The sequence below is a fragment of the Balaenoptera musculus genome, chromosome 5 (assembly GCF_009873245.2).
Source record: "Balaenoptera musculus isolate JJ_BM4_2016_0621 chromosome 5, mBalMus1.pri.v3, whole genome shotgun sequence".
NCBI classification, from domain to species: domain Eukaryota; kingdom Metazoa; phylum Chordata; class Mammalia; order Artiodactyla; family Balaenopteridae; genus Balaenoptera; species Balaenoptera musculus.
The window spans coordinates 46,142,685-46,158,043 of NC_045789.1; the positions used below are offsets into that span (position 1 = coordinate 46,142,685).

Below are 15,359 nucleotides of genomic sequence, written 5' to 3' on the forward strand. Positions count from 1 at the left end.
AACATGTGATACTATACTCATTCATCATGTCCACTGCTGCGGGCAGAGATCTTTATTTGTTCCACTGATGTATTCCAAGTGCCCAGAACCTTCCCTGACACATAGTAAAAGCTCAATAAATATTTGTTGAACACATGAATGCAGGACAAATGGCATGGTCTGCCCAGGCTACAGTCCTATGTTTTCCCATCCTTAAATATGAGTTAGGTCGACTTCCTGACTATCCCTGTAAATATGCCAAACACAGTCCTGGATGCAGGTTTTTAATCCTGTAGTTCTTCTCCCCTCCTTTCTGAAAACTAGACATTTCCCACCAGTTGCCCTGCCTCCCCCAGAAGCCTTGGACAGCTCTCCAGCCCGTGCCGGGCCTGAGCTCCCCTCGCTGAGCAGCTGTGGTCAGGGCTCTGCACGGCTCCCAGCGCACACAGCACAGAACACTTGGTGTTGTCTGTCACTTTGCCGTTTATCTATGGATTTTACCTCCTTAGCTCAAATGTTAGCTACTAAAGGATGTTTATTCAGGACTGACCATGTGCTAAAACCTGCAGTTCTGGGGCTTCTAGATCAAGCAGGCATGCCTTTTACCCTTGGGAAGCTCACAATCTAGTGGAAATGGGACTCTACTTAGAGCATTATAAATATATTGAGCTGTGTTACAGTAGAAGCTGGAACAATGTGTGAACAAGGAGGAGGAGCTTCTAGCACTGTATGGGAAGTCAGGGAAGGTGTCACAGAGGGGTCAGCATTTTAGCTGGAGCTCAGAGGACTTTGAGATTTGCCAGAGGAAAAGAGCAGGAAGGACAGCGGAATTGCAAAGGTACAGAGGTATGGATGAGCTGGTGGATTCAAGGGCTGGGGCGATGTTTAATGTGGTTAGAAGGATGGGTTTGAGGTGAGGCTAGAGGGGAGGATGTGTGTCTCGCTCAAAGAGCTGGACTTCATTTGGTAAGCGGTGGGGAGTCAGCGGTGGATTTAAAGAGGACCTTTTCTCTGCCTATAAATTGGGACAAGTACATGCACAATCTCATGAGGTTCTAGGAAACACAGCCCTTAATGATTATTTTATTATATATTGATTTCAAAGGAATCAGTATACACAAAAAATACTTGATATAAGACCAAACATTTGTAACTAAAAAAATCTTTTTGAAAATGATTCTTAAGACAATTTGCCGCTTCTTAAGTGTAAAGAATAAGGTTTTCATGCTAAATATGGTTCTAATTTCGTGATCTATAAAATGGGGTTAACAATATTTACAATAGACTCCATTATCCTTTTCATGGTAAAAGTTTTCATTTTGTTTGCCCTATTCTCCCGTTTTACAAATGGGATGTTTTACTGTATTTATCCAATTCTCATTCTACCTCTATATTGGGTGTGGGAGAGGACTAAATCTTGCTATTTATTTTATAGGACACTGGACCATAAGGTGTGACATCTGGACCTGATAACCAGAGATCCTGGATTTTGCACTGGTTGTGGTAACTGGAATGAAATGTCTTTATTATACTAAGCTTTTAGTCGGACACATTTCCCAGCTTCCTTTGCAGGTAGATGTGCCATGTGACTAAGTTCTGGCCAGTGGGAGGTGAGCACTTCCCGCTTTACACATCAGAAGCTGATCTGAGCTACATCTGTTTCTTTCTCTCTATGCCAAAGGGTTGTTTCTATCTCCATTTTAAAATAGAAACCCAGCTTTTGAAGAAAAGCCCTTAAAGAAACTGAGAACATTTCAGATTTACCCCTGAACTCCATCTTGTATTCACCTGTTATAAGAGCTTGTGGCTCTCCAGAGTTGGTAAGGAGAATCAAAAGTCTGAGCACTCCATAGGAGCTGCAGGTCAAATTCAATTCCTCCGAGATGGTCTGGAGTCAATATGAATGATTTCACATCAGGGAGGGTGTGGTGCTCGATCACGAACTGTCCTATTTCAAGGGGAAACACACACACACTTATTTGTAAGTTTTATCGTGCTTGTGGTGAATCCCCTATAAAAGCCTTAGAACTGAATTAATATTCTGCTATAAAACAAGGTTATTCCTACTCACTTGCCTCTGAGAATATATTCCACACAGGTTGGGACAGCATGGCCTCTTATTCCAGCCCATCACCTTACTCATGATGGCCATTATGGTCCTATACATTTATAAACAATATGACTATGCTTTGTAGAAATGATGCTAATGAGCATATTCACAATAATATGAGTCCTTATGTGACAATGAACCTTGAACACACTTAGCTCTGAATTCCAACCAACGTGTCTCTTGGAGGTAGAAAGATCTCAGTAGTTTATAAATAGAAATATCAATTTCAGATTAAAAAACCCCTCATTTAGGGCCGCTCAAGTCCTTGGTGGAAGGAGGCTATCGTAAACATCATTAAAAAGATCAGGGTTACTCAGCAAGACACTTCCACTCTTTAAAACTACAGTAATGCAGTGTCATGAATAATTAAAAGTAAGGAGACTATTCTACACTGAAAGAGACTAAAGAGGTATAACTGCCAAATTGTAACATATGAATCTTGATTAGATTCACCTTCCTTTTATATAAACAGATGCAAAGTAAATATAAACAAACATACAAACAAGTAGAAAAGACATTTGTGAGACAATAGAGGGAATACGAATAGGGACTCGATATCATTGGATCAGTGTGAAATATCTTGGCTATGGTAATGCTGTTGCGACGTGTAACAGAAGGTCCTTGTTTAAGGAGATGTCTACTGAAGTGTTTAGGGTAACTTGGCATGAAGCCTGCAACCTGTCTTCACATGGTGTGACCAAAACAATGGGAACGCACGCATGTGTGTGTACAACACACACAGAGCAAAATGTTAATAATTGTTGACTTTGTTCTTCATTGTCCTATTCTTTCAACTTTTCTCGGTGTTTGAATGTTTCTTAGTAATAAAAAACTTGAGGAAAAAAATGGCACTGATATTACCTCTGAATTTGGCGTGGGTCTTGAATTCAATGACCAGACGGCCATCCTCTCGAATGTAGATTCTTATTATCTGAAGTCTGGCAGAGAGCACACTGTCCGTCTGGATTCCTGGGAAGGCAACCGTACACAAGACATCCAAGTGAGGGCTTGGAGAAGGTCTCCCAGGCAGTAGCCTACATGCGACTTATCCCAGTGACACTTCTAAGTAGAGCTGCATGCTTACTTGAATGTAACTTAGGACAAATTTACATATTTGTGTGAACATGGAGTATTTAGAGACATGTGCCAGTTAACATTGTAAGACAGTTCATTCTACTTGGTTCTTTTCTTACAATTCTATTCTCTTGACATAGTCTCTTTATACCTGAAGATGCCACTTAGCCCAGATGCAGGGTCCCAGCCCAGAGCTCAGAAAAAAATGGTCCCTAAAACTTCTTGCTATTAACTTTGCACCAGGATGTGGTTACAGCACAACTGCTTCATACTGTATTTTCTTTCCCTCACCAGGACACCTTTCAGTACTTAACAGAACCATAGCCAATGTCCTGGTGGCTACATTTCATATTGAAAGCAATGGAAAATTAAAGGTTAGCTTGTAGAAGGCCAGCTATACATGGCATAACATGAGTCAACTGTGGCTTTAATATGGGCAATTGCAATCACGATACCCATTGAGTTCAGTATGGCCAAAAACTAAAGGGTAACAAAAGGAGGGGAAAAAATAAAATTAAAAAAACCCCAAGCTCAAGGAATTATCTGACCCAGAGTGTGAAAACTCCCTGAAGTTTTTTTCCTATGAGAAATATAAAGCAAATAAATGATTTGAGCTTAAACCATTAACAGAAAGAAGGACTGTATTTTCCATTGCTAGAAGTGAAACCCTATCTAAAGAAATCTCCTCAGATCAAGTAACTCTGCCTCAGATCAAGTAAATCACCACCAGGGAGGGAGAGAGGAAGAATGGGAACAATAAAATAAGAGGAAATGAGCTTGGGGTTGTGTTTGAAGTATAGGACACTGAAAATGGGGAAAAAGCAAAAATCAACTCAGTGATTGGAGTGAGTGGAGGAGAGACTCATGGAGTTTTAGGGGACATTCATGGGGCAGCAGTGGGAGAAGGTGGGTCTCACAAGAGAGGTGTGAGTTCCTAGATGAAGGGTTGTCACCAAGCCAGGCCCTGGCGGGGTGAGGCCTCCTCTCAAAGAGAGCCATAACAGAGACAAGCCTGAGGGGAAGGTCATTTTAAAAATTCAGCATTGCAGTCTTTGAAGTAAAAGTAGGGTTAAAATCCCTACTTTTAACAATGCAACAAAAGAGCAAACTCGATGCCAAATGAATAAAATGACCCAGGTTATTCTTGATATATTTTTCCATGTCCGTGCATCTGATTTCAAGACGCTTTGCTCCTTAAACAACATGAATGACACCATTTTTACCTAGGAGAAAATGAACATGACTATATTCCAAAGAACACACGCTCGTGTGAACCCCCTAACGGGCAGTATAGGACCTATCTGTCACTTGCCGCCCTCTACTCTGGGCCCCTCGCTCTCTGGACTGAATGTATCGTGATGCTGGAGGCCTTCCAGCATCAACATATATCAACATCATTCTTTTTCAGGTACCACAGATCTATATACTTTTTAGACTTTACCTGGCTCTCCTTTGACTGCACATAGGATAACAGGATGAGGAATGCAGCCACTGTTAAAAGTCACTACTTTTTTTTTTTTTTTCTTTTAGTCTTGCTTGAGCATAAGGTAAGACTCGTTAAGATGTCAGTGGGTATACCTGTTCTCCAGAGAACAGTGTCATAGAAGAAGGAAAACTCCATCTCGGTGTGGTGCTCCAAGGAGGCCCAGCCCCTGGGGGCTGTCACGTAGATGTAGGACACGTACAGGGGCACATGCACCGTCAGGAACGATTGAGCAGAGTCTCTCACCTGCCAAGCAAGCAGTGTGCACACAGAGAGGGTTATTTCTCTCCGGGATGAAAAGGCATGTGAACATCACATCTTGGTTCAATCTTCATTCTCTCAGTCACTCGTTCAGTATTAATCAAGTGCCCATGATTGTGCCAGGCACCAGGCTAGGAACTGGGTCCTCAGCAGTGGAAAAAAACCAAAATCACTGCCCTAAGGGAAGCTACAGCCTAGTAAGCGAGACACATAAATTAAAAGATGAAGTAAATAAAGGGATGGAAGTGGCCAGTGCTTCTTTAGATAAGGTAATCTGGGAAGGCTTTTCTGAGGAGGTGACACTTAAACAAAAACACTTTTGAAGTGTGAGAAGCTTTGCCTCCACTGTTCATTTGCTGGAAGCCTCGGCTGAGATTTTTAAGGCGTCACAGTTACTCACAAAGGATCTGGGTAGATCTGGGATCTACTGTCAGCACACAGTCCCTGGCTGACCGTAGTTTCCAGTGAGCTGTGGGAGAGCATGAAGCAACCCTAAATGGGAAGATGCCCAAGCCTGGATCCTTGGATGAACGTGAGGCTGACTTGGATGTTTTAGTGGGTACTTACGTCTCCTCCAAAAGGAAAGAAGGTCGTGGGATTTGGAGAGCATACCTATGAAACTCACCAACAGACAGCTCAGAGCTTCGCCTACTTGGATAATTTCCCATCCCATTCAATGCTTTGTTGAAATAAGTTTGAAAAGGCAGCACAACACACTTCCAAGGGAACCTTTCTCTAAAGGGGCTCCTGTTACTGCTATTAATTCGGCTCTGTAATTTTCATTTTACTGTGCAATTAACAAAAACTCAATTGAAAGGTAACAAAATATGAGCAGAAGCTTTCATGAAGAAGATAACAGCGTATATGTGTATATGAGTAGGGGAGTTGGTTTATTTGCTTTTAAATGTGTTCTGTATTTTCCTCCATAAATATATATGTCCTTTATAACCAAAAAGCTTAGTTTAAAACAATTTTATTTTGTCATTGGCCAAATGCTATAACATGCTATGGAACTTACACACATTTTTTGTTTGAAAATACTTTACCCATGTAAAGTGTTTCCATGGGTAGTTAATGGAAAGAGCCAAATGCTTTATCAATATTTAGAACATCAAAATTTTATTTTTCCAAAGTATTCTTTCATATTCAAAGTTGTCAGTTGTATTCCAAATTTCTCTAAAGACTCCACTAATTCCATGTTCACTTAAAAATCTTTTGTGAAATGCCTTACTCTGTCTTCTTTAAAAAATTTCCAGATTTTATCTGGGTTTCACACCATGTCCTGTTCCCTTAATATACAGGTGTTACTAAATATGCTTGCCCCAATCTCACCATTGTTGATATTATAACCTCCATAAATTTTCTAGCTGACTGGCAAAATTAATTTTTCCTCTGTTTCAGTTTATTCTCCTTTAAATTCATATTACTTACTAATCCTTAAAAAGAAAAAAAACAGCCATTATATTTACTGCACAGCTATTTTGTGCCAGACACTGCTAAATGCCTTCTCATTTGAGATTGAGACAATTTCACATGAGTTCAGAGAGGTTATGTCTCATCCAACTCTGCTGATATTTGATAAAGAAATATGAACTAGGGCTTGGTTCTAAGTTCTATATTCTTTCTACCATATACCACCTGTTTCAACTACTGTTAAAGAAACAGACAACAATGAAGTACTTCTGTGTATATATTCTTTCTGTATTGGCTTAAGAAGTAGGACATATATGATAAAAATTCCTTGTCTTTGTGATTTTTTAAGCATACGCTGAATAAAAATATCCAGAACTGTAATTAAAGTCATGGAGAACAGAGAACACTAATTTTTGAGGGGCCAGAGGAGGAAACAATCATTTAGCTTTGCATTTTTGAAAGTGAAGGTAGGTTATGCAATTGCAGAAACAGAAAGAGAACCTAAGAATGCCTTAAAATTCTGTTCAGTAGAGGGCGCTAGTATAAACAAAATGAGAGTTAACCAAAATGAGAGCCATCTCAAGGAATCAAAATGAATTTTAACCGAAGAAACTTCTGTAAAATGATTACTCTAAGTCCCTCTACGGGTTCCCTTTTTACACTGTGGTTAAACCTGATTTGAAGTGAAGAACAAACATCTGATTTTTAGTTCACTGAGATAACTACTCAAAATTGGGTAGAACCACTTTTCCCGTGAGGACGCATTAGCCTCGTCCCTTTGATATAACGGCCCTCCTATGACTATGACTTCTTGCTATAACGTTTTTTTCTTTTTTTGGTTACTGATGTTTAACGACTATTAAACATTTTAAAAGTGTCTATTTTCACTAGGGTTGTCAGTTAGGCATAGGTTTGGAATAGGTATGAAAGCAAGGTGTTTTCAGCAGTTTACCTCTCCATGCTTGAGACAACAGTGCTCTACTTGTCTGCGGAAAGATAGGGTGCTGCACCTGTCATTTGGACTCATTTCCGCATGTGGGGAGAACACAACGACTTAGTAGTAACTTTCCCATCAAAGGTAAATCTTTTTGGCTTTCCAAAATATACCCAGAGGAAAAAACATATATACCTAGAGAAGTAAAACTATTCGATTTTTATATAAATGACTGTGCCAGATAGTTAATTTTCTTCATCTTAATTTAAACATTTTCCACATTAATTTTCCAATTCATTGATTTAGAGGACTTTGGGGGGCTCACTCTGGCCACGATGCTGCTAAGGGCTCTCTTGAGGGACTTATAGAGAAGACTCCCTTGGTCGGTGCAGTTCTGGGGGCGACAGGATGCAACGTGCCAGCTGAAGGGCTTCAGGAATGAACAAAGTCTCTCATGACACCCAGATGCACGCAGCCTTCAGACAGACCCCCGGGGCACCCACCTGGAAGTCGGCAGTTACGGACCCCCCACAGACGTCAATTAGCTCAGTCATGTCGTAATAGGCATCAAACGTCCAGACACAGCTCTTCAGGTTCAGGTGTTTGTAGAGCTGGATGGTCTTGGGCTCCCGCACGCTGGCATCAAACTGGAAGGGGCGGTCGTAGCCAGGGCCCAGGGCCGTGCTGTCGTGGACCCTGTCGTCCAGGAACCCTGCCTCTGCAGGGGAGGGAGGAGCAAGGAACAGTAACTCAGTCTGTGGGCTTGCGCTTTGCCCAGGAGCTGGGTAGGGAGAGCAGAAACATCCTTGGGACATGAGAGAGCTTTCCCTCCATCTGAGACGATTAGTAGAGCAGCTCAGGGCTCCCAACACAAGGTTGGTGGGAATGCGAGGGGAGTTTGTAATCTGCCTGCTGTCATGTGCTAAACAGAGTGATTGGGTTCACAGACTCCTGGAAGAGGCTGCAGGAACCAGGGAAGAAAAGGTGAACGGACAAGACCAAAAATGAAGAAGCCAGAGCTCGGTGGCCCTGGTATGTCTAGGAAAAGAAAATACCCTGAAGCTCTGCCTCTCACACCTGGCCAGTCTGGTTCGGTGCTTCACAATCAGTTCTTGAAGAAACGGATTTACTATACAGAGAATTTGTTGATGAATTATTATCATTATTTATTTTTGAAAGCACGGTATTTAAGATCAATTTATTTAATGATGAATTGTTATTTTTTAAGACCAATTTTTAAAAAAATAGCTTTTATGGAGAGACAGCAAACAAACATCTGACTCCCTCCCCTGTCTCTTATGGTTTCTGAACTCTTGGAGAAAAAAGTCTTAATTTTGTGTTAATGAGTAAATAGCTCGCTAATTATGCTTGACAAAACCTCCCCTGCTACAGGCAAAAATCATTGGATCAAAGGCTGCCAAGCAACTGAACTGTTCTAAATTAACGAAGACCTTTAGGCAGCGGAGAGCTGAATACAGATACAATTTTAGAATATTAGGGTTAAAATTTGTATAGTACTCAAAGCAACTATAGTATTCTGAAAGAGCTGATGCATTTCTTAGAATGTTTGACACCAGCACCCGGCCCTCTGCCCCACAAGGACTAAGGTCTCAATTAACATGTGTTGAATTTAATCGTGTTTAAGTAGGAAGAGGTGCAAACTTTCACCCTATAAACATGGTATGTTTCTTTCACTAGCTTGCATAGGTGGACCAATTAAACTTTCATCTGTAGCTCAGTGATTTACAAATCATTTACACTCCACTAGTTTCTACTGTATAAAGACCATCACTACCCAAAGTGACGCTTAATGAATATGGAAGAGCACATGAATGCTTTTCTATCTTCCGAAACACTGTGAAATGATCCATCAGGCGCGAAGGGAGGAAATGCACATTTAGTGTGCACTTGCTAAGGTGAATGGAAGTGGACGGGATTCTTTGTAAAGTAAAACGTCTGCCCTGCTGAACACGGAGATGCGCTACCGCAGCTGTCAGCTCCCTCAGGTCTGCATCAGCTGCAGAGCCCGAGGTCACACTCTTGCTTGAGCAGTCTGTGTTCAAGGACTGAGAGAGGTGGGATAGAGAGGTCTGTCCATTGGGGCTGTCCCAGGACAAGCTTGACGGATGGGCTCTCTCCAGAGCTCCCTGAAGAGGCGTTTCATCGGCTGCCCTTCAGGCTGACTTCCCCCTCTGCCCAGCCCCTCCTTCCCTTTAGGAGATGTGGGTCCCTAAATAAACATCTCACACCCCAAGCTCCACCTCAGCTCCTGCTTCCGGAGAACCATCCTATAACATCTAACATCTGCATGTGAGCTTTCTAAAATGCTGAGATGATGGGATTTTAGAGCACAGATCCAAACACGGGAGAAGGAAGGAGCTAAAATTTACCAAGACGGGCGCTTTAAAAATGTAGCCACACTTAATCCCCACCTCGATTGGTAGCAGTTGTTACCCTCATGTTACAGGTAAGAAAGCAATTGGCTCACAGCTGTCCAGCTATTTTTGTTCAGTTGTATAAGGAGTGGAATAGGGACAGTCAACCTGTCGGTTTCATTCCACGTTCCTTGTTTTTTCCTGTTCACTCCACTGTCCGAGCTGCCTGTGTTTGGTTGCTTGCTGAGGAGGAAATCCACTAACCATGCAGATTTTGAGGACCAGAAAACATGAAAAGCAGAGTGCACTTAGCCATATCCCTAAGGGTCACTGCACTGGGCTGGGCTGGGAAGACCAGCAGGGGACTCTTCCCTTACCTGAGATGCCTCTCAGGTCACGGGTGGTGACGAGATTGGAGCAGACGTGCTGGTGTCTGTAGATGGACTCAGACAGTAGAAAATGCAAGTTGTGCAACGGCATGGTGGAAATAAGGGGCAGCATTCCATCCTGGTGTGGGATCTGCACTGAGATGTGGATTCTAAGGGAAAAAACAGGGTAGAAATCAGTGTTTAGGTGCCCGCTCTAAGCAGTTAATATGGTACATTTCTTTCTCACAAGTCAATTTGTCTTCATCAATGAATTTACCAATTTTTCTTTTCTGAAGCTTTCCATGTAGGATTTCTCTCTGCACATGAGGGTATGATGTGCATGTAGGGTTATTCTCCTCTCTCCAGCCCCCAGGAGATCCTCCAGACTCAGGACTGATAGCAATCAAGAATCATAGGTTTTGTGTGTGTGTGTGTGCAAGAAAAGATAACATCACAATCACAAGTGACTTTATAGCTTTCTTCTGCTTTAAGTGGAAGCTTTGTTTCCTCATGAGCTAAAGCCGAGTGACTGACACAGGTACTGCTGCCCTTCTCTGTCACCGTGAGTGTCTGCGGAGGTTGGGGTCGCTGCATATTTTTTTTTAAAGTATTTGTGCCAAAAAGACATCACTGAGCTCTTAAACATTAAGGCCTGTACCCATACCCAGGAAAAAAGCCTACAAATAGTAATAAACCACTATTCATACGGTCTCTCCCCAACTTAAAGAGCCTTCCCTCCCCTCTCTCCCTGCAGTCCAACAAGGCCACCAGGCGTCACTGGCATCAATCTGCAGTAAGCTCTGCCTTGATCTACATCCTTCCGCACTTAGGTGCCTCTGTACCAGGAAATCTGTAACTTATTTATATTGGCTGCTATTTCTTGTGTGCTTTCAGACTCTTGTTTATATTGCCTCTCCACTATGAGGGCAAAAGACCATTTCCTTCCCTTCTTTTGTTTCCCCAGAGCCTGTAGTACACAATTCTAAATAAAATATGAGCTTAATAAATATTGGTTAAGACTGCAACACAACAGAACTGTACTTAGGGGCTGCCATTTTTTTCACTGCACAAGTTTAAATTTTCAGCCTGTTTACTGAGGGTGCGTTTTGAGTTTTTACAGCTTGCCTTCCAGAAAAAGACTCATGTTTTAAAGAGGAATCAGAACCTCAGAACATGAACAGGATGGCTCTTTTGCTAGGAAGGGGTCAGTAGTAACCCTGGGCACTTCTGTTATTGCTTTTTAACAAAAATAAATTTCATTCTGTTAGAAAAAAAGAAGGATTTGCATATTCTTGGCTCCATGTTCAAATCTTTTTTTCATGCAAATGAACCCCTTTCTCTGAACTCAGTCGCTCATAAAGGCACACGCATAAATACTATGAGGTTTAATGAATATGTATAACATACACAAATTCTTTTTTTGCATGCAAAAATGAAAGCATCCATTTTCCAACTAAATCATAGTGGCACAGGGAAAAAATAAAAGCACATCTGTCCATTGACTTACAATTTACACAGTGTTATTACGCATTTGCTCACTGGACACTTAGTGAGTGCCTCTTAGCTGCCAAGAAGCACTGTTCTAGGCAGAGGGGATGCAAAATAAACAGTCATGTTCCCTGCCATCATCATCTCCTGGGGCGACAAGGAGAGAATGAATAATGATAATGCTCTGAGAGAGGCAGACATGGGTACCAGAAAAGCTGGAAGGAAGAGCTTCCAAATTAAATTGGGGGAAATGATGGAAAAGTTCCTAGAAGAGATGCCATGGGTTAGATATAGTGGGACAATGGGATTTAACGACGCTGAGTGGAAGGGAGCGAGGGAGAGTTGGAGCCAGGAGTAACCACACGTCGGAGGCATGCCACCTAAGAGAGTCTGAAGCCCTGGGGAGTTACACGTGATGCCCTGTGAGTGGCCTGGCAGGTGAAAATGACAAGGTGAGGGAAATGAGGCTAGGAAGATAGCAAGGGGCCAGATCTTAGGGGGCCTTCAAAGAATATAAACGTTTTCTGAAGCACTCATCACCACTATTCTTATTTTGCAGAAGCATCACTCATTGATCTGTCCCACCCAGAAAACACAGAAAGCATAGCTGGAGACTCTCTCTGCCATCTCCTCGCGGAAGGCACCACCTGCCTGACCTGTTGGGGTGCTCCTTGTGTTTGACGTCCAGGTATTTCAAGTTCGCGATGAAGGACTGAGCCTGGAAACCTCGGGCTGTCCCAGCCACCACTGGGGTGTGGCAGATCGCACTGTCTGTTCCGATGGTAACAATGTTGCTCCTTAAGGGGGTCCCCACGTGGCCCACCTTGTCCACAGCCTTGGCCACACAACGTACGTGGAACCTCCGGCTGAAGTAAATGCTGTCCAGGACCTACCAGGAAGAATAAAGCACCTCAGACGTGTACACTACTTCAACAGCTTCCCACGCTGTACCTTCCAGATGATATGCCACACCAATTCCTGGTACAAGGTAATCTGTGAAGACTATTGTCGACTGAAAAAAAAATGCACAGCCTAAAAGTTGAGAGTTATGTTTTATTCGGCGGGCAAAACTGAGGACTGAAGCCCGAGACACAGCATCTCAGATAATTCTGAGAGACCTGCTCCTAAGGGGCAAGGGGGGTGGGGGGAGCCAGAATATAGAGGAGTTTTTGCAACAAAAGACCAGTAGTCCAAACATCAAAAGATTACTCTTAAGTAAAGAAAACCAGATACCTCAAGTTAAGGAATTGAGCACTTTCCTATGTATGGGAAGATGCAAGAGTTTAGGCTCACTGAAATCATTCCTTTGATATGCACCTCAGCTCTCTGGGGCCAGTATCCTGTGTTTTCTCATCCCGAGTCTCCTCAGGGTGCACCATCGGCTATAGTGGCGGATGGCTGCAACATCCTTTGTTTACTGACATGGCAGGCGGCATTCTTAGTCCACACCATCCACCATCCATCCCTCCATCTGTCCACTTATCTATCTATCTATCTATTGATCTATCCATCCATCCGTTCACTTACCGCATAAGTATTGACTTTCTACCAGGAGCCAGGCACCAGGGACAGAGCAGTGTGTACGTACAGCCTAAGGTGGTAAGTTAGGTAACTAGCAAGTTGACAGATGTGCAGCAAGAGCCCAGAGATGACTAGTTCCCTGTGACAGTTGTTCTCTTTATATATTAGGTTCAGCATAAGAACCACTTAACTGGTTTTCAGCACTTCCAGCAAGACTTGTTGCCTCCAAGTCACTTTTGCTGAGGGCATGGTATCAGGATACAGAGGAAAGATACTTCTTCTCTAGGAGTTCTTAGTTTTCTTTCCTCCCTAATTCTATTCCCTCCCTCACCTCCCACTTAATTACTACACACGTTGCAAGGGTTACAATAACATGCAGACTTGAATTTGAGAACTTGGCCTCTGACACCTACTGGCCTTTTTAAAAAAATAATAACTTTATTATTTTTTTTAACTTTTTATTTTATATTGGAGTATAGTTGATTAACGATGTTGTGTTAGTTTCAGGTGTACAGCAAAGTGATTCAGTTATATATATGCATATATCTATTCTTTTTCAAATTCTTTTCCCATGTAGGTTGTTACATAATATTGTGCACCTACTGGCCTTTGAAAGTCTTTCTACAGATTCTCTCATGCTCCCAGACATACAGAATCCATAAGAGTGCTTAACCCAATGTATGCAGAGGCAACGTAGGTCACCAAAACTCTATAGGTTATGAGTGCATAGAGATAGGGAAATACATAACAAGAAAAAAGAATTAGTAGTTCTGTGTGCCATAGACCTCCCGCAAAGCAATCATACAAACCTATAAATTCTATTCATGGAAACAATTTTCGCTGAAGTCCATTAAAAATTAAAAATGGAAGATTTTTCCATTAAAATGTTTTAATTAGCTGCTAACTATTTATTTATTTATACATGGACTTCGTTCAGAAGGGATTTGAGGCATCTTACAAAAATGCATACAGTACAATGGTATTAAATAAATAATTGAACAAATGAAGATAGAGCAAAGGAAACAGGGGTAAAAGTATTAGTCACCAATTCATTGCAAGAAGGAAAACTGAAGCATGAAGTAAAATCATAAACTTGGAACCTGTTACAAATGTATATTTGGCTCAAATCAGACGAAACCCCTTCATGGTTTTGTTGAACAGAGAATTAGATACTTATGAAACAATACGCTGTCTTGCCATTTACATTTTTAATAATAATAAAGAAGATAGTTTAAACTCAAACTAGGTTATATTGCAAAAGAATGAATATTCTGGCCTTCCTGATTAAGCTGTGCCAAAGACAATGGACACGAAGGACCTGCTTTATCCAAAGCCTCCCGTGTACATCTAACAGCTCTCCTCCACTAGGGCCCCATCCACATGAGGCACTTCTTAAAGTGAGAACAAACTGTGGGTTTGTAGGGAAAAATCTAGAGAAATTCAGTCTGAAAGAAATTTCTGATTTCCAAACTTATTAACGGCACTCATTTCAGCCAAAAATTATTGAACGCTTACTATGTGCCAGATAGTCTGCGGAGCCTGACTCTCCACTGCTTACAGCTCTTCCTCTGAAGAACTTCATGGGTGTGAGGAGCAGACTCAGAGTACTGGATGGTTTCCTGAGGTCGAGAGAACCACCACTGTTCACTGCTGATGGTGGCAGACGTGTGGGTCTGGCCTCCTAGCTCGCTGAGGACACCAACTGCATTTGGAACCTCTTTTCATGTCCTCTCACAGGGCTTTGAAAAATGCTCATCGCTTAGCAAGCATCCTCTCATTTTGTTTAATAACTGGTCCCTACTATGTGCCATCAACGTGGCGGCTATTTTGGGATGGATATACAAGTGTGGGAGAACCCTCGGTCCATGTCCTTAAGGAGTTTATACCTTAATCCTTACTGAATGGTTTACGAGATATGAAAAGAAGAGTAATCCTTAATTGTACCTACCTGGGATCTTTGACTTACTTCATTTATAGGTCACTTTTATTTTTTATTTATTTTTAATTTTTTTAAAAATTTTTGAATTTTATTTTATTTATTTTTTTATATAGCAGGTTCTTATTAGTCATCCATTTAATACACATCAGTGTATACATGTCAATCCCAATCGCCCAATTCATCCCACCACCACCACCACCCCTTCGTGGCTTTCCCCCCTTGGTGTCCATACGTTTGTTCTCTACATCTGTGTCTCAATTTCTGCCCTGCAAACCGGTTCATCTGTACCATTTTTCTAGGTTCCACATATATGCGTTAATATACGATATTTGTTTTTCTCTTTCTGACTTACTTCACTCTGTACGACAGTCTCTAGATCCATCCACGTCTCTACAAATGACCCAATTTCGTTCC

At 41.9% G+C, this 15,359-nt stretch overlaps 1 protein-coding gene across 5 annotated transcripts in view; it reads right to left on the bottom strand.

Annotated features, from left to right (window-relative positions):
• The window catches only part of FRAS1 (Fraser extracellular matrix complex subunit 1), a 445,822-nt gene that overhangs the window by 17,690 nt on the left and 412,773 nt on the right, over window positions 1–15,359 (bottom strand). For all 5 annotated transcript variants that reach the window (XM_036852337.1, XM_036852339.1, XM_036852338.1 and 2 more), the window contains 6 exons: window positions 12,142–12,374; window positions 10,007–10,167; window positions 7,758–7,972; window positions 4,742–4,892; window positions 2,951–3,058; window positions 1,768–1,927 (listed from right to left, as the gene is read on the bottom strand). In XM_036852337.1, coding sequence (XP_036708232.1) covers window positions 1,768–1,927; window positions 2,951–3,058; window positions 4,742–4,892; window positions 7,758–7,972; window positions 10,007–10,167; window positions 12,142–12,374 — 1,028 coding nt within the window. The remainder of the gene's footprint in view (window positions 1–1,767; window positions 1,928–2,950; window positions 3,059–4,741; window positions 4,893–7,757; window positions 7,973–10,006; window positions 10,168–12,141; window positions 12,375–15,359) is intronic.